Source organism: Bubalus bubalis, chromosome 3 (genome assembly GCF_019923935.1).
Source record: "Bubalus bubalis isolate 160015118507 breed Murrah chromosome 3, NDDB_SH_1, whole genome shotgun sequence".
NCBI classification, from domain to species: domain Eukaryota; kingdom Metazoa; phylum Chordata; class Mammalia; order Artiodactyla; family Bovidae; genus Bubalus; species Bubalus bubalis.
The window spans coordinates 165,014,246-165,035,126 of NC_059159.1; the positions used below are offsets into that span (position 1 = coordinate 165,014,246).

Here is a 20,881-nt window from a genome sequence, read left to right on the forward strand (position 1 = left end):
CTAAGGGAATAAACCAGGAAAAAAAAAAAGAATCATAAAACCAAGTCAATAATAGCAATGAAAGCAAATGTCATAATTTCCTTTATTAGAAGACAGAGATTCTCTGGTTAATTTAAAGTAATCCATGGAAGTCCAGTCGTTAGGATTCGATGCTTTCACTGCTAGGGCCTGGTCTCAATCCCTGGTCAGAGAACTAAGATCCTGCAAGCTACATGGTGCAATCAAAAAAAAAAAAAAACCCAACATCCAGTTGTTACTAGTGTATTAGAGACATAACTAGTTAATTCCTTATTTTTTACACTTCTCTTTCCCAGGGAGCACTTCCCTACTGTCTTAACTAAACTGAATTCCCTGCTAGGGTTTCCATAGCACTGTTCTCCTTAAGAACACCTGTTGTGCTTCGAATTTTAAATTTGTGTCATTATTTGTATTTCCTTTCTCTATTTCTAGACTGTCATGACTGTTTTTGCTCAACATTTTGTACCAGCATTTAGCAGAATACGTGTTTGATAAATGAAAGTACAAAAAACTTTAGGATAATGGCTTTAGACACGTGTGAACAAGTAGCAGGAAGAATCTAACACAGTCATTATCAACAATTAATAATAATAATATGAATACCAGGCAAACTAACTAAACAATATAATTAAAAGTTAGAGCAGTAGCTCTTAACTTGCCCACACTTCAGGATTCTCTGTAGGACCTGTTAAAACAGTTTGCCGGATCCCATACCTAGGATTTTTCTTTTAGAAAATCAAAAAGTCCCGAGGATTTGCATTCCTAATAGGTTCCCAGGTGATGCTGAGGGACCACCATCATTTGAGAAGCAGTGTTAGAAAATAGAGCTTCCCCCGTGGCTCAACGGAGAAGGCGATGGCACCCCGTGCCAGTACTCTTGCCTGGAAAATCCCATGGACAGAGGAGCCTGGAAGGCTGCAGTTCATGGGCTCGCTAAGAGTCGGACACAACTGAGCGACTTCACTTTCACTTTTCACTGTCATGCATTGGAGAAGGAAATGGCAACCCGCTCCAGTGTTCTTGCCTGGAGAATCCCAGGGACAGGGGAACCTGATGGGCTGCCATCTATGGGGTCGCACAGAGTCGGACATGACTGAAGCGACTTAGCAGCAGCAGCGTGGCTCAAAGGTAAAGAAACCACCTGCCAAAGCGGGGACTCAGGTTCAATCCCTGGGTCGGGAAGATCCCCTGGAGAAGGAAATGGCAACCCACTCCAGTATTCTTGCCTGGGAAATCCCATGGACAGAGGAGCCTGGTGGGCTACAGTCCATTAGGTCACAAAAGAGTCAGACATGACTTAGTGACTAAACAGCAGCAGCAGTGTTAGAAAATTGTGTAATATTAATAAAGGATCCGGTTCACAGTGGAGGTTTTGATCTTATGAGCCTGTCTGCATCAAACAACATTATATCTAATATACAAAATAATTTTAGAAACACAATCAAATGGAAAAATTGATCACAACACTTAGTCTTTGACAGAGCGAGAAGAGAAACAAGATTATATAGAGTCTGAATGAGACAATTAATAACAGTTGATCTAACAACTTAAAAGCCTACAAAGAGCAAATAATATATCTTTCCCAGTGTTGGTGATTCAGTTACAAAAATTATTTAGCTACTAAAATTTTTAAAGCTTCTGTATGCCAAGAAAAAACTGTAAACAGACTAAGAAACCAATGAAGAAAAAATACATGTAACTTATAGAACAAAATGTTGATGTCCTTAATCTATAGAGTTCTTAGCGATTTTAACAAGGTAAACATGCCTATAGAAACATTGACTGTAAATTCAAATAGGAAAGCCAAAGAAGAAAAACCGTAGTTCATTAATCCTGAAAAATAGCTTCCTGAGAACTCAGAGAAATGGAAAATAAAATCAGCAGTGCAATATATTTCTCCCTCTCAGGCACACTAAGAAGATGATAGTACTTAACTCTGGAAACAGTCATTTTCATATTTTTCTTATGGGGATGAAAATTGACCCAACCTTTCAATAAGTAGTTGGTGCTTTGGCTATCAAAAGCCTTAAAAACACACACCCTTAATTTATCCTGAAGAAGTATTGTGCACAGATTATGAGGGATAATCTTTATTTTGCAGTGATGTGCAAAAATAATGAGCAGATGTGCAAAAATTTCTATGAGGATGGAGATCACAGCATTTTTTTTTATAAGGAAAGAATTTTGAAACAATCTTCAGTGTCCTCTGGCTTAGGAGACTGGCTCAGCAAATTTCAAAGTCCAGTGGGAACCAGGCAGCCAATAAATGCAGTGGAGATCAATGCTTATTGATTTGCGCAAGATGTCCACAAAATATTGTCAATTGAATGCGCCAGGTTACCAAGAGCATATAGATCAGGGCCGGTTAATTCAAGGCCCGTAGAAGACTGACGGCTGATGTCACTGAGAGATGAGATGGGAGTGAGAGGCCGGATCTAGGGCAAGTGGCCAGGTGAGCGCTCCACCCCATGGGGTACCTGCTACTTTGGGGGATTATAGATGATTGAAGTTTCTCTTATATTTAAAATTTTGTATTTGTATTTATCGGTATTTTATAATTTTCCCCCAGTGAACAATATTACATCAGAAATTTTTAAGAAGAAAGAAGTTAGGCAGTGCCAAAAGAGAGGTAAAGATGAAGTCCGGTGGGACCCGAGAGGAAGAGGTGACCCCTTCTGCCAGGGGGTGGGGGGTGTTAGGGGGCAGGGAACGTCCTGGAGATGAGGGGGCCCAGGTGTGGCTGTTGCAGAGGGCAAGGCTTGAACAGGGGGTGATGAAGAGGTTAGCACTGGAGGGCAGTCAGTTCACCACACGTTTCCTGAGCACCGGGGTCTGGGGGTGGAGCAATGGAGGAGGACAGCGTGTGCCAGGTACTGTTCTAAGCATGTGACACACAAATTTAATCCTCACAGCAACCCTATAAGGTGGGCCTGTCATTATCCCCATTTTACAGATAGGAAAACTGAGGCTCAGAGAGGTTAAGAGAGTTGCCTAAAGTCGCACAGCTTGAAATAGAGGAATTGGGATTTGAACCTGGGCAGTCTGACTCAGGGGCTGCTGATTCTACCTGGTGGTCCCAGAATGAGGAGTCTGGGGGGAGGGAGCACACTGCTGCTTCTGGATGGGAACCAGGCACCCATTCCCACACTTCTCTCTTCTTGGACAGAAACCGGCAATTACACCTGTGAATTCTGTGGAAAACAGTACAAGTACTACACGCCCTACCAGGAGCACGTGGCCTTACACGCCCCCATCAGTGAGTACCTTCTCTGCTTGGGGGAGGGGCGAGCCAGCCACAGGCTGAGGCTCTGGAGTTTTGCCAGGGGAGGGTGAAAGCAAGGATCAACTTGTGCTGGGTGGGCCAGTCTCTCAGTATCCAGGTCTGACCTGGAGCCACCTGCCTGCAGGAGCTGAAAAAGTCCCACCCTTAAGCCAGGAAAGCCTGAGACCTCTCCCGAAGGTCTCAGAGGCCTGGGGCCCACGGGGATCTGGACTTCGGAAGGGTGGGCATCACTTGCCCGAGTCCTCAGGGGCCTTGTCCTCACCTCGTGTTTGTTGTTCAGTTGCTAAGTCGTGTCCGACTCTCTGCACCCCATGAACTGCAGCACGCAGGCTTCCCTGTCCTTCACTTTCTCCCGGAGTTTGCTCACACTCATGTCCCTTGAGTCAGTGATGCCATCTTCTAAGCACCTGCACATCATAAGGTTCCTGAGTCCCCACCCATTAAGCCAGCACCTTCAGTCTGAACCAGTGCAGGGCCTAAATGCAGGCTAGAGCATGATTGGCCAGACAAGACAGCTTTGCCCTTGGAGGTAGGAAGGGTGTGAAGTCAGAAGGAGTGCCAGGCCAGGCCTCAGAAGCCCCGTGTATCAGTTCCAGTGGGGTCACAGGCTTGTGTGTGGCCTTGGGCAGGCCCCATCCTGCCTCTGGCCCCCAATCTCTTCCTTCTCCCCTGGCCTGGAAGAGAAAGGGTTCTAAGGACCCCTACCACAGGGACATCCTTGCCTTCCATTCCGATTTGCCAGCTTCCTTTCTGGGTGTCAGGGGTGCTATATCCTTAGATCCCTAAGTAGATGAGCCCTCAGTTCTCAACCAGAGTCCTGACAGGGTGGGGCTTAACCAGAATTGCAGGGCAGTAGGGGGGAATGTTTATGAGGTCTTTGAGAGTATCTCTGCTTTTGTTTGTCCCAACAGAGCTGTGGGGATCTCCCTCCACAGTCAGTAGGTGGAAAGATTTCAGGAAGGGGGAGGGATTGTGCAAGGCCATCAGGGTTCAAGGTGTCCACAGTGTGGGAGGCCCGACCCTCCTTGAGCCCTGATATTGGCACAGGCACGTGACCCCCCTGAGGGCCTTCAGGTGGGCAGGGAGAGGTGTTCAGAGCCCCTGAAGGTGGTGGAGCCAGCTTCCCTAAGATTCTTGTCTTGCTTGGCCCCTGACTGCTGCATGACCTTTGAGTCTGTCACTTCCCTTCTCTGGGCTCAAGTTTCCCTCCTGTGGGAGCTCTCAAGGTCTTTTCAGCCCAGGAGTCTGGGTTCAAGTCATCTCTTCCTTACGGAGACCCTCAGGCGGGCATCTGCAGTGGCCCAACTAGAGGAACATGTCCCACCCCCCGTGCTAAGGATGTGTGGGTTACCTGGCAAGGTCCTGCGAGTGGGGGAGAGAGGACCCAGTTTCCGCTTGGTGGGCACTGACCCGTCCGTTTTGCCCATTCGTGTTGCTGCTGCTGAGACATCAGGGCTGTGGCTTGAGCGCCACCACTCAGCCTTCTGAGGTCCCCGCTGTCCATGGGCGGGGAAAGGGGCCACTGTCCACGGATGCCTGCTTACCTGCGCTCTCCTGGGCGCACTTACAGTTACTCACCCAGAGTGCGCTTACGGTGCTGGTAGTTACAAAGCCGGCCTGCCCCTTGGGTTTCAGCCTTTGGAGGACGTGTTTCTTCTCTTTCCCCCAAATGACTCTTGGAACAAGTTGAATAAGATCATGGAGTTAATAAGAAGAAGGACTTGGCTTTGAGCCCTGACAAGCAACCTCCAGGCCCATACTTGTAACTATGAAGTTCCTCTGCATCACGTGTTAGTTGGTACAATGGGAATGGGTACTTCATCTGTTCCCTGATTCTTTTCCCCCTAACATCCAGGTACTTCTCTCCTGAAGGGCTGTCCTCTCTTTCTCCGTTCCTCATTTTGTTGTTCTGTCCATTATGGACTCTCTTTGTCTTTCTGCATCTGTTTGTTGAATGCATCTCTTTATTGCTGAAGTCCAGAGACTCTGGGATCATCTGTGTTTAAAATACAGAGTGAGAGATTTAGGCTAAATGCAACAGAGGACTAATTCTTAAAGCTGACCAAGAAGTAGCCCCTCCAGTGGCCTTTGGATCTAGTGATTTGTATGTCCATAGGTTCTGTGTGGAATTGGAGGCTATACTTGATGGCTTCATTAAGGGTAACCAGGGCCAGGCCTTGAGAGCCCCTGGGTCTGGTGAGGGCATCCAGAGGGATGTAGACTGACTGTGGGTGGAAGAAGATTCATACATGTTGTTATATCAGTTCTTTTTTTTTTACTTCTTAGCAATATTCTGTTGTATGAAAATACCAGTTTGTTTAGCCATTTGCTTGTTCATTTGAGTTGTTTCCAGCTTTAGACTATTACGAATAAACCTGCTATGGAAATGCTTGTACCAGGCTTTCTGTGGACATATGTGTTCATTTCTCTTGGATAAATTCCAGTGAGTAGAATTGACAGGTCATAGGGGAGAGCGTGTTTACCTTTTTAAAAACTGACAAACCATTTCCCAAGATGGCTATAGCACCTTACACTCCCACCAGCCGCCGATGGGAGTTCCACTTGCTACGAATTCTTGCCAACATTCGGTGGTAGGAAGGAATTTAATTTGAGCTAGTCTGGTGAGTGTGTAGTAGTATTTCACTGTGGTGTTAATTTGTGTTTTCTTGATGACTAATGATGTTGAGCGCTTTTTCATTTGCTTGTTGGCCATTTGTATATTTTACTTTGGGAACTGTTGCAGTCTTTTGACCATTTTTTTGGTTGGGTTGTTTTTATTGTTAAATTATACCAGTTCTTTTTTTTTTTTTACCATGCCACACACTCCATGGCATGTGGGATCTTAGTTCCCCTGAGGGATTGAACCCACGCCCCCTACATTGGAAGCTGGAAGTCTTAACTATTGGACCAGCAAGGAGGTCCCTAGGAGTTCTTTATATATTCTAGATCCAGGTTCTTTATCATATATATATATATGTATATTTTGTTGTTCCGTCACTCAGTTGTGTCTGACTCTGTGACCCATGGACTGCAGCATGCCAGGCTTCCCTGCCCTTCACCATCTCCTGGAACTTGCTCAAACTCATGTCCATTGAGTCAGTGATGCCATCCAGCCATCTCGTCCTCTGTCATCTCCTTCTCCTCCCGCCTTCAATCTTTCCCAGCATCAGGGTCTTTTGTAATGAATTGGCTCTTTGCATCAGGTGACCAAAGTATTGGAAATTCAGCTTGAGCATCAGTCCTTTCAGTGAATATTCAGGGTTGATTTCTTTTAGGATTGACTCATTTGATCTCCTTGCAGTCCAAGGGACTCTCAAGACTCTCCAACACCACAGTTCAAAAGCATCGGTTCTTTGGCTCTCAGCCTTTATGTTCCAGCTCTCACATCCATACATGACCACTGGAAAAGCTGAAGCTTTGAGTGTATATATATAATGAACATTTTCTGTTAGTCTTTGGTGTGACTGTTGATTTTCATTCAGTGTCTTTTGATGAGCAGCTGTTTTTCATTTTTAATGATCTAATTTATCAATTTTTTATGACCAGTGTTTTCTCAGTTCTACTCAGGATATCCTTGTCTACCTCCGTAGTGAAGATATTCTCCTTTATTATATTTTAGAAGCTTTCTACTATCAACTTCTGCATTTTACTTTCTGATCCATTTCAAGTTAATTTTTGTGAATGATGAGAGATATGATTTGAGATTCACTTTGTCCCATATGGATATCTGGTTGTTTCAACACCATTTATTGAAAAGAGTGTCCTTTATATATTACATAACATTGGGACCTTTGTTGAAAATCAGTTTAATACATGAGTAAGTGTGAGTTTATTTCTGTTCCATTGAGCTGTTTGGCTGTGTTTATGCCAACATGATCTTATTTATTCTAAGTCTTAGATCAGGTGCTTCCAGTTTTTCAACTTTGTGTATTTTTAAGAAACAAGGAACTTTGCCTTGCAATATAAATGTTAGTCTTCTTGCCAATTGCTACAACAAAATTACATCTTGGATTTTGTTTAGGATTATACTGAATCTATGGACCAATCTGGGGAGAATAGACCTCATAATATTTGATCTTCCAATTCATGAACATAGTATGTCTCTGCCTTGGTTTAGGTCTGTTTAAATTTCTCTTAGCAGTAATTTATATTTTCAGAGTAGAGGTCTTGCACATATTTCATTAAGTTATATCTAAGTTTTTTATGTTTTTTTTTTCTATGCTACTGTGGTTTTTTTTATTTTCAGTTTTTGTTGCTATTACAGACAAACAATTAATTTTTATATATTGAATTTGTATCCTACAATTTTGTTAACTTCACCTACTAGTTCTGTTAGCTTTTTTGTAAATTTCTTGAAATTTTTCTTGTACATACTCATGTCATCTACTAATAAAGACTGCTGTACATCTTTTTTTCTAATCTGTATTCCTTTTATTATTCTTTCCTATTATGCTGATTAGGACCTTCCAGTTAGTTGTTGAATAAATGAAATGAGTGTATGTCTTTGCCTGGTTCCTAATCATAGGATTCGGGTTTTCATCATTGAATTTGATCATTTTCATCATTAAACACTGTATTAGCTGAAATAGGTTTTCATAGATACCTCTTTATCTGTTAAGACAGTTACCTTCTATTTCTAGTTTATGAAAGTTTTTGTCATAAATTGGTGTTATGTGTTTTTTTACATCTATTGAGCTGATCCTATGATTCTTATCTTTTATTCTGATAATGTGGTGAATTACATGGATTGATTTTTTTAAAAAAAGTTATCATGCCTGTTCTTTATTAAAATACATTGATTATCAGAAAACCATGAAATGAACTAAAAAACATTACAGAATTGGCATGCTGCTTCTCCAGAAGAATGACTTCTGTTTTTAAGCTTCTTTCTCTCAGAAAGGCATCTAGACTACTTTGAGACCTAGGGTAGTTTGTAGAGTCAGTCTGTTATCAAGCATGTGTTTTCTGATTACTTCTATCTGAAATTCCCTAGGGTTGTACCTGGCTTTTACTATCATTGCCAAAACTGACCCTTCAACTGTGGGAAACTACAGTCCTAGGATTAGGAGAGCGCCCCAGATTCAGTCACTGGTCCATTAGTCATGGTCATAATCAAGAAAATTAATATTTCCGGTGTTTTTAAGATACCAGAGGTGTTAATATGTCATCATCCAGTAAAGCACCTTATTTAAAGGAAGTAATCTGTTCTGTGTTTGCGTCCGTGAGACCATCACCACAGTCAAGATGGTGGACATGCCTATCACCCCCGGAAGTTCCCTCGTGCCCTCTTATAGCCCCTCACTCGCCTCTTTTCTCTCTTTCGGGCAAGCACTGCTCTGCTTCCTGTTTCTACAGATCAGGTTACGCATGTTCTGCGGTGGTGGCTTAGTCGCTCAGTTGCGTCCAGCTCTTGCGACCCCATGGGCTGTTGCCTGTCCATGGGATTTTTCCAGGCAAGAATACTGGAGTGGGTTGCCATTTCCTTCCAGGGGATCTTCCCAACCCAGGGATCGAACCCTCATCTCTTACATCTCCTGCATTGCAGGCGGATTCTTTTACTGACTGAGCCACCAGGGAAGACGGCCCATAACATTTTCTAGAATCTTGCAAATATGGAATCTTATCTACTATGTGTGGTGGGGTCTGGCTTCTTTTGTTTAAAGATTCATCCATGTTTAAATGTATCAGTAGTTCATTCCTTTTGATTGAGGAATAGCAGTGCTCCATTGTCTAGATACGGATACCACATTTCCTTCACCTGTTTACTTATGAATTGACATTTAGCTTGTTTCCAGTTTGGAGCTAATACAATTAAAGCTGCTGTAAATGTGTCTTACTATGGACAAATGCTTTCATTTCTCTTGTAAAAGTACCTAGTCTGGATCATATGATAGGTCTATGTTTAACTTTTAAGAAACAGTCAGACACTGTGCCATTTTACATTTCAACCAGCAGTGTATTGTACTTTTCTTGCAATCAGTTCAGTTCAGTATCTCCGTCATGTCCAACTGTGACCCCATGGACTGCAGCACGCTAGGCTTCCCTGTTCATCACCAACTCCCAGAGCTTGCTCACACTCATGTCCATTGAGTCGGTGATGCCATCCAACCATCTCATCTCATCACTCTTGTAATATGCTTGTCTTGATTGGGTTTTAGAGTAATGCTGGCCTCATAAAGTGAGTTGGGAAGAGCGTTTCCTGAGTATAGTGTCAATTAGGTTAAGTTGGTTAATAATGTTGTTCAAATCTCTTATTTTGGCACTTCTAGTGTGTCTTTTGGGCACTTTCTGTGTGTCAGGGAATGAGCCCTGGTTGGGCCAAACTGGCGGAGTCCCTCCCTCACAGAACATACAGGATAATAATCGGGGGAAAAGACATTGGTTGAAAGATCACACCATGTGTCTCCATTGGTGGTGGTCAGATCTTAGAAGGGAAGAGGAGAGGGGACTGAAAGATAGATGACCAAGTAGGGCATCAGGGAGGGCTTCTGACGGAAGTGATGTTTAGGTGGAGCTATGTAGGACTGGAAGTAGTGATCCAGGCAGAAATGAGGGAAGAACATTCTAGGCAGAGGGAACAGCATAAGCAAAGGCCATGAAGCTTGGAAGATTGAGGGGGCAGGAAGTGGGCAGGTCCCAGGCCAAAGCAAGCAGGTGATGCCCTAGGGTTCATTGTAGCAAGTGTTTCTGGGTGTCCTGAGCTCCCTGCCTCAGGGGAGCAGGGGCGCTTGCAAATGGATGCCAGGGTTTTGACAGCAGGATCAAAGACCATGAGATCTGACCTAGAGGGTCTCCTAGAAACCATTCTGCATTTGGAGATGGGGCTTAAGACGGGAAGCAGTGTGCTCTGCTCTTTGCTCAAGAATTCTCTGTCCCTTGCGCAAAGGTGCCCAGAGTATGTGTTAGTGCCTAAGGGGACCACGAGGTCTTGCTCAAAGGCTTCCGTGGGAAGCTGGCAACATTGGGCCCCGTCCCATCTTGGCCCTGACTTTCTGTGTGGCCCTAAACTTATTAACCATTCTGGGCCTTGATTTCTTTAATCCTAAAAAAATACCGTTAATACCTGTTTACATTTGAAGAGTAGTTTATTCAAGGTGCTTCTGTGACTTGTGTGGATTCTCGTAAAATCCCAGTGAGGTTGGTGGTGCAGAAATGGGTGTCCCACTTTTATCGGCGGAGTTGAGGTAGGGAAACTGAGGCCAAGACCACGGAGGTCAGAGGTGACTGACCTGGAATTCAAAGGTGGGCTGGGCTCACAGCACACTCAGTGCTGGTTCCATTATAGCGAACCACGAGCTGTGGTCCCCAAACTGTGCTTCAGGGAGGTGGGGGAGAAATCAGAGATGGGACATTGGACATCTCCCTCAAGGTTTGATGTGTAGATTTATTCTGTGGCCAAAAAAAAAAAAACTGGAAAGTGTGAGATGAGCCGCCTTCCGGTTGGATTCAGGGCCTTCAAGTTCCTTTTCTCTGGAAGGAAAGGAGGAAAGAGAGGACCTATGTAGGTGTCCTTCCCCACTTGCCCCTCTCCAGGTCCTGATTGAGAAAGTAAGAATCCAGAACGTGGGGCAGGGGCTTGGGGTGAGGGTAGTGGAGGACAATCGTGTTCTTCACAGTCTGAGCCTGGGGGGTTTCTTTCCGAGTTCAGGGGGGCAGGTGAGTTCTTGCTTAGGGGCCATGACTGAGGGACTCCTCACCCGCAGCTCTTGGCATCCGGCCACTGCTGTGCTGGGAAGGCAGTGACTCCGCAAAGGGACGGGGGGCAGCCTGAGTCCTGTGAGCGACCTCAGGGCCTTGAGTCCTGTGCGACCTTGAACCTGGCCCTGCCTCCTGCTTCTCCAGACCTGCGCTTCACCTCCGGCCAGGGATGGGCAGAGGTGCAGGAACAGAGAGCGCCCATTTGCTCTTTGGCAGTGAAAGCGGAGAGCGCAGCATCTGTGCCCAGGGTGGGCACTGCCCTGGGAGCGGGGGTAAGGAGGCCTCTCCTCTCCCCGAGGCAGGCTGCGGGGCAGGGTCCTTCTCAGGCCCCAGCCAGGCTCTATGACAAGGTGGTGCTCTCAAGATGTTCCCACTGCTGTGGGTCCTGTGAGCCCTGGTCAGCACCAGAGGGGTCCCTTCTGTTGCCGCCTGATCCACTCTCACCCTCAGCAGAGAGTTGCAGTGGACTAAAGCCACTGCCTCCCCTCTTGGTTTGGAGGTGGCACAGTGGTCGCGTTCGGGGCTTGCTGGCACTAGTAACCATGTCTCCGGACCATGTGAAGGAGGCAGACTGCTGCCATCCGAGACCGCCAGAGCTGGAGACCACCTGAGGGTCAGCCCCCCCACACACTCACCTGCCCTCAATCAGCCCAGCTTCCGCAGAGGATGCCGGCCAGGGAGGCAGGGGATCTGGTTATCGGCGGCACAAGCTGCACTTGGCACTGCCAGGGAGCTGCTGCACTTAAGCGTCGGTCGTCGGGTTGAGCACTGACCCCTGAGAGCACCCACCCCAGGCAGTGTCCAGGAGCACCACCAGCCCCTTCCCCTGAGACCACGGGGCGACAGCCGCCCCCTGCTCGTCCCTTCCCCCAGCCCTGCCCCGCCCCAGCCAGCCGGCCCTGCTAGCCTCTGCCTCTCTGTTGTCTGATGTGTCTGCTGAGCCAGCCTGCCTTAGGAAGAAAAGAGGCTTAGGGACCTACGTTTTAGAAAGTGCATTTGACCCTGGGTTGACTCATCCATGCCGCAAGCATGGGTCCCAGAGCGAGTTCTTAGACACTCAGAGCCTGGACTGTTCAAGGGTTACGGATGACCCACCCTGTGGACTGGTCAGTGGCCTCCAGGTAATGGTGAGTGTAAGCTGGCGATCAGGTTTCGCTCAGGGAGAAGCCGGAGAAGGTTCTAGACTCCCAGACTTTCTTGGGCTCCAGGTGGTAGCCAGAGAGGAGTTTCGACCCTTGAGCGTAGGGGGCTGTGGCCCAGCTCCAAGGGCCCGCGGCAACTGAGAGCGTGACCCTCTCAGGTACCGCCCCTGGGTGGGAGCCACCGGACGATCCAGACACAGGCTCTGAGTGTTCGCATCCAGAGGTCTCCCCGTCTCCACGCTTCGTGGCAGCGAAGAGTCAGACGAACCAGTCGGGGAAAAAGGCTCCGGCCTCCGTGGTCCGATGCTCCACCCTCTTACACCGCACCCCTCCAGCCACCCAAACCCAGACGTTCCGCACTCCAAACTCGGGATCTCCAGCAAGCAAGGCAACCGCAGGTACCAACGGCCTCTGTTCCCTTCACGCTGCCTCCGCTCCCCGCCCCTCTCCCCCAGCCTGCCACAGCTGTGCCCGCGGTCATTGTTCCCTTGCAAGAGCGAGGGTGGAGGGCCCGTGGCTCTCTGGGATGGATCTGGGTCCCTGCTCTGCCTCCTGCTGGCTCTGTGATTCTAACGAGCCACGTAGCCTCTCTGAGTCTGGGTTTTCTTACCCTAAGTCAGAGGGTTGTACAAGATGGTTTGCAAACTAATTTTTTTAAGCAGGAGAGTGCTTTTTCGTAAGTCATGGCCTACGGGGTTTTAAATTTCTTTTAATTTTTTGAACATTAGATGTTCTTGTGAAACTTGATTTCTCACTGACATGGAAAAGTCAGATCTGGCAGTCCTGGGCTCACTTTCCTGCAGGGCAGCCAGTTGCCTTGAGGCTGAGTCCCAAAGCGCGTGCTCTCCAGTTTTCCACAGTCCCCACCACTCCCTCCCGCCTCCCCAGCACAATGGCCACGTGGCAGGCGCCATTTCTCATTGTGATCATGCTGTTGTCTGTCTCGCATCCTGCCCAGTTCATCCATTTACGTCACCTGCCTGGAACTCCTTGGCATGAGTTTGCACCTCCTCCCCCATCTTTCAGAAAACCCAGTCGAAAGACTCATTTCTCTGAAGAGCTGCTCTGCATGAGGAAGAGTGGTTGACTGGGAGCTCTGTTCTCCTGGCCTCTCTCTACCGGGTGCTACTCGTGAAACCCCTCTCTGAACCATAGCCTAGCAGGAAGCCAATGGATGTCTGCTCCGGTGTTGTCTGAGTCTATGCAGGAAGGGCCCAGACTGCAGAAGGGTGAGCAGGCAGTGAATGGTGCACCCCAACCGTTTCTTACCAGTCAGCAGGGAGAACTGCTGAGACACACTGTATGATGAGAACCAGGAATCCTGATTCATGCCTGGATGGAAGGAGCCTTGGGCCGCCTGCCTAGATATGTGGGATGTAGGATGGAGTGGTGACATAGTCCTTCTGGGACTTCGGGCCTTTCAGATGCCTTCAGGAGGCCCAAAGTCACCTATGAAATGTACAAGCAAGTAAATGGAGAACTCACTTACATGAGTCAGGAGGCTGGACCGGAGACAGCCAAGGAATGAGCTGTGCTGCTTTATTCTGGTTCAGAGGGCTAATCAGGAGCAAGGATGTGGTTCTTAAAAATGTACATCTATCTCCACATTGGCAGGTGGGTTCTTTACCACTAGCACCACCTGGGGAGCCCCCCTGCCTGCCTCCGCAAATTTTGAAGCTATGCTTATGTGCTTACATCTCCTGAAAGGAGAGTAAGTAATCAGCCTTGAAGGTAATGGTTTTCAGGTACTGTGTAGAGAGGAGCTGGGGTTTGGCAGCATTAGTCATAAATGAGTTAAACAGGCTGGTCATCACAGACTTACTAGTGGTAGATACCAGCTCAACTAAGGATCATGGCTTTCATATCTTGCTTTTACTCTTGACCTTGGGGCTGGGAGTTTTTGTACCTGCAGTTTCTGCAGAGAACTGCCTATAGGCTTTGTGTGGTTTGTGGCAGCTCTTGGAACCCAGTGTCACCATGGAAGCTTCCAGCGAGCCATGGGGCTTGCCTCTGGCTGCCTTTATGTGACGTACAAGACTTGTGGTGGGTGTCACACCTGGGTTACCAGCTGCACAGGATGTGAGCTACAGCCCGGCATGTTGAAGCTGGAAGTGACCACTGCAACTCTCATGCTAGAACAAGACAGGCTCCCTCGCATGCCTGTGTGTATACCTGCGTGGGGATGTCCCCAGCAAAGGCACTCAGTGGTTTCCAGACAGAGGTGCCCATAGCAGGAATAGCTGATCAAAATCTGCATAATCAGCTGAGCCATAGGAGATTGATTATAATAGTTTGTAACCTCAGTTGTGCTAAATGCTACCGATATATTGGTCAGGCTGCATGAAAATCCTCCACAGGTGGGTAACCATTCCCTGCATACATGAGAAGGTGGAGAAAGGAGTCACTCCCCTGGCCCAGACCTTTTTAAAGAGGAAGGCTCTGCCCCGGAAAATGAAATCTCCTTATTCTACCATCTTCGGGGGTTAGGAACGTAGCCCCAGAAAATCGACAGCCTCGCTTTCTCTGGGTTTTCACCTGTAAAATGGGAGTGACAGCGTGGATCTCACAGAGCTCTTGGAGTATTAAGGGGGATCATGAACATAAAGCATGTGGATCAGTGCCTGGTTCATAGCAGGCCTTTTTCCCTAGATAAAGAATCAAGGGGCTTGCTTTGCCGATTTATAGATGGTATCTTGAAGCGGGCAGGTGTGTAGCTCTCGGCCCAGGCATTTTACAGACACATTTGGAAGAGAGGGTCTTGTCTACGATGTTCTTGACAGCCTCTGGAAAAAAGAAGCTGCATCAGAGGGCATTGTCAGGGTCAGGCACAGGGGAATTGAGCGGGGCCTGTAGGAGCCATCTCTGGCTTTCTTTCCCATCACCCCAGTGATTGTCTGGAACACTGGCCCCCAACAGTCTGAGCACTTGCCTTCCAGGTGTCGGGCGGCCTGGGGACAATGACATTTCCCAAAGTGGGTTCCCAGGATTACCATCTTTGAGAGATACTAAGAAATCTCATATTTCTACTTTTTTCCTTTATTTTTTTTGGCTGTATATGGGATCTTAGTTCCCCGACCAGGGGTTGAACCCATGCTCCCTGCATTGGAAGCAAAGACTCTTAACAAATAGACCACCAGGAAGGTCCCTCATATTTTTTAAATGGGTTTCAGTTGCCAATTGTGTTTGAGAAGGTTGGGTTAGACAAAGCTAGATGGGTCTCTCTCCGGTGGAGCTTCTCAGAGCCTTTGCTGTCCTCGCCCGAGTTGTTGGTCAGATGCTCGTCCCAAACGGACTTGCTCCCAGAAGCCTTTGCCCCCTGGCGCCTCCAGCATCCCTGATGAGCGAGCGGCTTGGAAATGCCGCGGCCACTCAGACACCGTCTCAGTGCTTCCTGTGGGTGGGGGATGGATGCCAGTTGCTGTTCCCCACCTGGTTGGGCCCTGTCTCTGACTCCAGCATTCACAGGGAGTTAACGGGAGCCACTCAGGAAGGCGCCCCTTGTCCGTGGGGACACCCCAGAAATCACTCGGGGAGCCAGTCCCTTTCCCTGGGTGAACCCTGACCAGACAGACCTCACCTGGTCACTGGCCTCCCCGGTTTGGAGCTGCCCCGACTCTGCCTGTCACGACTTCTCTGCCACCCAGGGGCCCCAACAGCCACCGGGCCCTCCTGCTCTGCCTGAGCCACCACCAGAAAGCAGTCTGCCACCCTCCCCGCTCTCTGGTGGGTCCACATCACGTAGGTGTCACCTGTGACTCCCCAGGGGCCAGAGACGGGAGACCCTGGCCCATTCGCCATCTGCTCCATCAGCTTTACCTCATGTGTGTGCCTACATCCCACATATACCCCACGGTGCCTGGACCTCCACCCACCCTGGGCACTACTGGGGGGTCTCCTGGGGTCCCGAGGTGGTGTTAGGCAATTCAGGTGAGCCTGAGAAGCTGGAAGTATGTGGTTTGGGGTTCTGGAGCCCCTCACTGTGCTGGTTCCCAAGCATAAGGCCTCAGGCAACTCACCCAGCCCAGGGTTTGGGGCAGGTCCCACGTCCCTGGCCTCCAAGCCACCCCCTCTCTGGCATGCCCCCTCTCTGGACCTGGTACTGACCAGTCACTGTGGTTTTTTTTTTCTTGCTCTCTCCCCTCCCCCACCCAGCAGAAAGCGCTTTCAGTCGGCGGGTAGAAGGCAAAGCACAAAACCACTTTGAAGAGACGAATAGCAGTTCCCAAAACTCCAGCGGTGAGTTGGTGAGCGGTGTGCCCCGGGACCGCCGTCCTGTGCTCCGGGGTCTTTGTAGTCTGTGCTGGGCTAGGGTGTTGGGGGGAAGCTGGGGGCAGAGAATTAGAAGGCGGCCAGGGCCAGGCAGAAGTGGAGGGTCCCTTTCTTCCAGGCACGTCCCTCTAGGTCCCAGGAGCATCTTGGGGACTGTGGCTCCTCGTTGTCTTTCCATGGAGAGAGAAACTCCCCTGTCTCCAAGATTGACCTGGATGGCCCCCTTGGAGCTATTGCTGTGTTTATAGGGTGAGCCTTGCAGCCACTTTTTCCCCAGGAGAAGCAAAGTGGGTACAGTGGACAGAGCTGTGGCCCAAGAGCCAGAGGCCCCATGTTCTGGTCCCTCTTTGGACCTGGGAACGTCCAAAGGTTCCCTTCTAGCCCTTAACCAGCCCAAGTAGGTTTGCTTGAGGTTCCTGGTGGTGTTTTGGCGCCCCCTGGTGGCTGCCTCTTGCCAGACCCTGACAGAGACGTAGCTCCTTAGAACCGAGCGACCCTAAGGCCACTGTCCCCAGACAGACCTGGGGCAGCCTGGCAGAGCCATGAGCAATCACAGTCAGCTTCTGTCCGAAAAAGGCACAGCAGGCTGGTCTGCACAGTGCCAGCCAAGGCAGAGTGTGAAAAGGATTCTATTCCGATACTTCCTTTACACTAAGGTAAGGCATTGCTCCCTTGCTTGCTCAAAGTTTTCACTCGCCAGATTAGTTATTGGCCTGTGCTCAGCGCCCTGCTGAGCCCTGGCTGGGTGTGGACAAGTGATGAACACGACTTGACCGTGAGTCAGGGGCTTTATGAAACACGCAGGAGCGCAGGCTTGCACAGAGTCTTCCTCACGGTGCCCAGAGCTCCAGCTGAGGCTTGACCCCAGCTCCACCATCGACAGGCTGGTGGCTTGGGCTCGCCCCTTGTTTCTCCTCTGCTGTAGAGTGGAAATGGCACACACGTCCCTGTGGTGGGGGATCATTCAGTGGGGGCCCTGCAGAGATACACATCCACGTGGTAGGCTGTTTGGGGGTGGTGGCGGGGGGGTTAAGTAAACCAAGCGATTTCATGAGTCAGTGCCCGAGGCAGGCAGTGAGGTGTGCCGTGGGAGCCCCGAGAATGTTGACATGGTCCTTTAAATTAGAGAGAACATCAGCTGTTCCAAACTGCTTCATCCTTTTGAAAACTGTAATGCCTCTCCGAAAGGTGGGCCTTAAAGAGACGGAGTGACTGGTCCAGGCCATGCAGGGATGAGCAGCAGAGCCGGGACCAAAACCCCAGTCTCCTGCAAGCCTTTGCTGTCAGCTAGACGGGCCATAGCCCCTGCCTCTCCTTCCATCAGACTCCATGTTCAGAATTGGGACGCTCCTGCTGGCAGCCACCATTTATTGAGCGCTTACTGTGTGCCTGGCACCTGTTCAGAGCTGTATGTGTCTTACCTGTCTTCACCCTTGCCACACAGCCAGCGAGGGTCAGTGTTACTGTTATCCCTGCTTCTTGCATGAGGAAATTGAGGCTCAGGAGAGATCAATTGTCGCCCCGGACCCCTAGCTTGTAAGTGGTGAAGCCAGGATTCCCCGGGGTAGTCTGTCTGCCCCATTCTGCTGTCCCCTGCCCGTGAGGCTCACCTGACGATACCAAGAGGCATGGGTAGCTGCCAGCAGACATTTGGCAGGATGGAGACACACAAAGGGAAAGCACAGCTCTCCCTTGGCTGCCCTGGTGTTTGGTATCAAACGTGTCCACCCCGGGTGCCCAGACCTAGCAGCCGTCCCAGCTCCCTGTCCTGAGATGGGCAGCCGCATGTGGGTATGTTCTCATGGTGTTCTGTGGGCGCACTGTGTGAGCTGGGGATGTCCTGGAAGGATGGCCCTGCCCGATCTCGACCTGCCCACGCCCAGTCCCACCTGAGACACCGCCTCCCCCTCCTCTGAGAGCCCATCTGGCTCACTGCTGCCCAAGACCAGAAATCGTGACAGTCAGCCCCGAGCACCAGAGCTGGAAGAGACTTAGCTAAACTGTTTCTCTTTTGCAGAAACTGCAAGTCCCCTGATTTCCAACCCTTTCCCTCTCCTACAGAGTAAGTGAGGGTCCCGTCGGGGGGCTGGAGAGGGCGAGACAGGGCAGGGAGTGAACTCAGCCCGCCACACACTCCAGACCCCTCCCAGGCAGACCCGGCAGCTGGTGGAGGCAGGGGGCGGCCCAGCCCAGGTGGGTGGAGGAGTGTGGACAGCCTGCCTCTGCCACCCCCAGCCCTGCAGAAGCAAGGCCTCCCCTTCCTGCCCACGGGGCTGGCCTCACGATGCCGCTCCCAAGCCCCACCTCCGCCGTCATCCAGCTCTTTTCCTTACTCATCTTTGCTCTCTTCCCTTTTCCTTCCGTGTCCTCGTGCCGGGCACACAGAGATGAAAAGATAACAGGCCCCGCGCATGAGCTCCCATTTTTATACGCGCTCATCATTCCCACCGTCCGCCCTCTCCCCTCCTCTTCCCTGTCTCATCCCTGCTTCTCTGGCTCTTCGCTGTTTCTCTGCTTCCCACCCTTTCTCTCGTCCCTTCCCTCCTTCTCTGTCCTTGCCTCCACGTCCATCGTCTTGTCTTTGGTTCATTCATACCTTCATTCAGTCGTCCGCTCAGCAGACTGAGCCATCTGTGTGCCTCCCCCAGCCGAGAGAGAGAGGCAGGCTGTGGAACCGAGAAGGTGCGGTCTCTGCCCTGTGTCACCTCAGCGCCCAGAACAGTGCCTGGCACACAGTGAGCCCTCGATAGGTGCCCCGTGGCTGCACCCGACGGCCTGTTACCCGCCGTGTTCCTCTCTCCATCTCTTTCTCCTCCCCAGCCTCTCCCTCACTAGCTAGTGCCAGGGGAGCCCCAAGGGCACCGCTCCCTGTGTGTCTGGGTGCCCAGCTCCAGAGCTGCCCGCGGCCCTGCAGAAAGGCGCTGGGGTTCGTGCAGCCCTTCAGACGGCCGCTCTGTCTCTCCCCGCAGAGCCCTACACGTGCGGCGCCTGCGGGATCCAGTTCCAATTCTACAACAACCTGCTGGAGCACATGCAGTCTCACGCGGGTAAGGACCCTGCGGCCCCCCTCCCCTCCCTTCCTCCCAGATCCTCCAAGGGGCAGGGCCAGCCTGGGGCCACGCCCCCAGGGGACAGTCACAGGACCTGGGTCAATCCTGTAACCCAGGGTAGTGTGGAGCTGAAGAAGCTTCCGGAAGCTGTGGCTTCTGCCTGGAGCCTGGTGGCCACATAGGTGCTGAGCAGGACAGAGACGTGGAGGTGTGTGGTTTGAGGTCCAGGGGAGCGGAGGTGGGGAGGGCAGTGGAGAAGCTCAGCCCAGGGCAGCCTGGGATGAACCCCGTCGCGTTCAGGGGAAAACCCTGTCGCACGAAGCAGCTGTCGTCAAACCTGAGGCTGCCTCGGTCACTAGGACGGCCGGTGGAAGCACGGGCTTCTAGGCTCCTCCCTGAACTTCAGACACCTGGGTCTGAGGTGGGGCCTGGACATGCATTATTGGCAGGTCCTCACGCCATGCACCCCCGGCTTGTCCAGGGGCCACGCTTTGAGAACTCCTGCTATAGAGGTAAAGAATCTGCCTGCAGTGCAGGAGACCTAGCTTCAATCCCTGGGTCGGGAAGACCCCCTGGAGAAGGAAATGGCAGTTCTCTCCAACACTCTTGTCTGAAGAAGTCCGTGGACAGAGGAGCCTGGTGGGCTACAGTCCGTGGGGTTGCAAAGAGTCGGACGTGGCTGATCAACTTTTACTTTCACTTCAGCGGCAAAGCTAGGAGTCTGCTTCTCCATCTGCCCAGCTTATGGTGTCAGCTCCCTCACTAGACCATCCAGCCTCCAATTTTAGGTTTTTATCATAGTAGCACTGATTTTTTATCTAGTCAGGGAGACGCTATTCGCTGTAACAGGAAATCCCAAATTCTCGGTGGTTTGACATAACCACTTACCATCTCAACCCTAGCACAGCCTCATGCAGATGACCTTCCACGTGGCCACTCGGGGACCCAGACTCCTTCATGTGTCTCCATCCTCCTCTGGGTCACAGAGTCCTCTTTCTCTGGCTGGCGGGCACCCTTCCTTCTTGACCCATTAGACCACAAATGACATACAGATGCTCCAGTGCCAGGGGAATTCTGGGAAGCACACCCAGAGCCCTGCCCAGGGGCAGCCCGACACTCCGCGGAGGGAAACCAGAATGTGAGGGAAGCAGCTTGCTGACCCCACCTCCCCTCCTTCAGAGTGACCCTATGGAGGCACTGGAGGTGATGTGAGAAAAGCCCTTGATGGTGGTTCAGTTCAGTTGCTCAGTCATGTCCGACTCTTTGTGACCCCATGAATCGCAGCATGCCAGGCCTCCCTGTCCATCACCATCTCTCGGAGTTCACTCAGACTCACGTCCATCGAGTTGGTGATGCCATCCAGCCATCTCATCCTCTGTCGTCCCCTTCTCCTCCTGCCCCCAATCCCTCCCAGCATCAGA

General features: G+C 50.3%; 1 protein-coding gene across 20 annotated transcripts in view; it reads left to right on the plus strand.

The window, feature by feature from the left end:
* Positions 1-20,881, plus strand: part of ZNF618 (zinc finger protein 618) — a 204,947-nt gene that overhangs the window by 156,372 nt on the left and 27,694 nt on the right. For 7 of the 20 annotated variants that reach the window (XM_025282288.3, XM_044940492.2, XM_044940498.2 and 4 more), the window contains 6 exons: positions 2,588-2,647; positions 3,185-3,274; positions 12,300-12,539; positions 16,294-16,377; positions 18,428-18,472; positions 19,380-19,457. In XM_025282288.3, coding sequence (XP_025138073.2) covers positions 2,588-2,647; positions 3,185-3,274; positions 12,300-12,539; positions 16,294-16,377; positions 18,428-18,472; positions 19,380-19,457 — 597 coding nt within the window. The remainder of the gene's footprint in view (positions 1-2,587; positions 2,648-3,184; positions 3,275-12,299; positions 12,540-16,293; positions 16,378-18,427; positions 18,473-19,379; positions 19,458-20,881) is intronic. The other 13 variants (XM_025282293.3, XM_025282294.3, XM_044940490.2 and 10 more) reach the window with 12 other exon arrangements.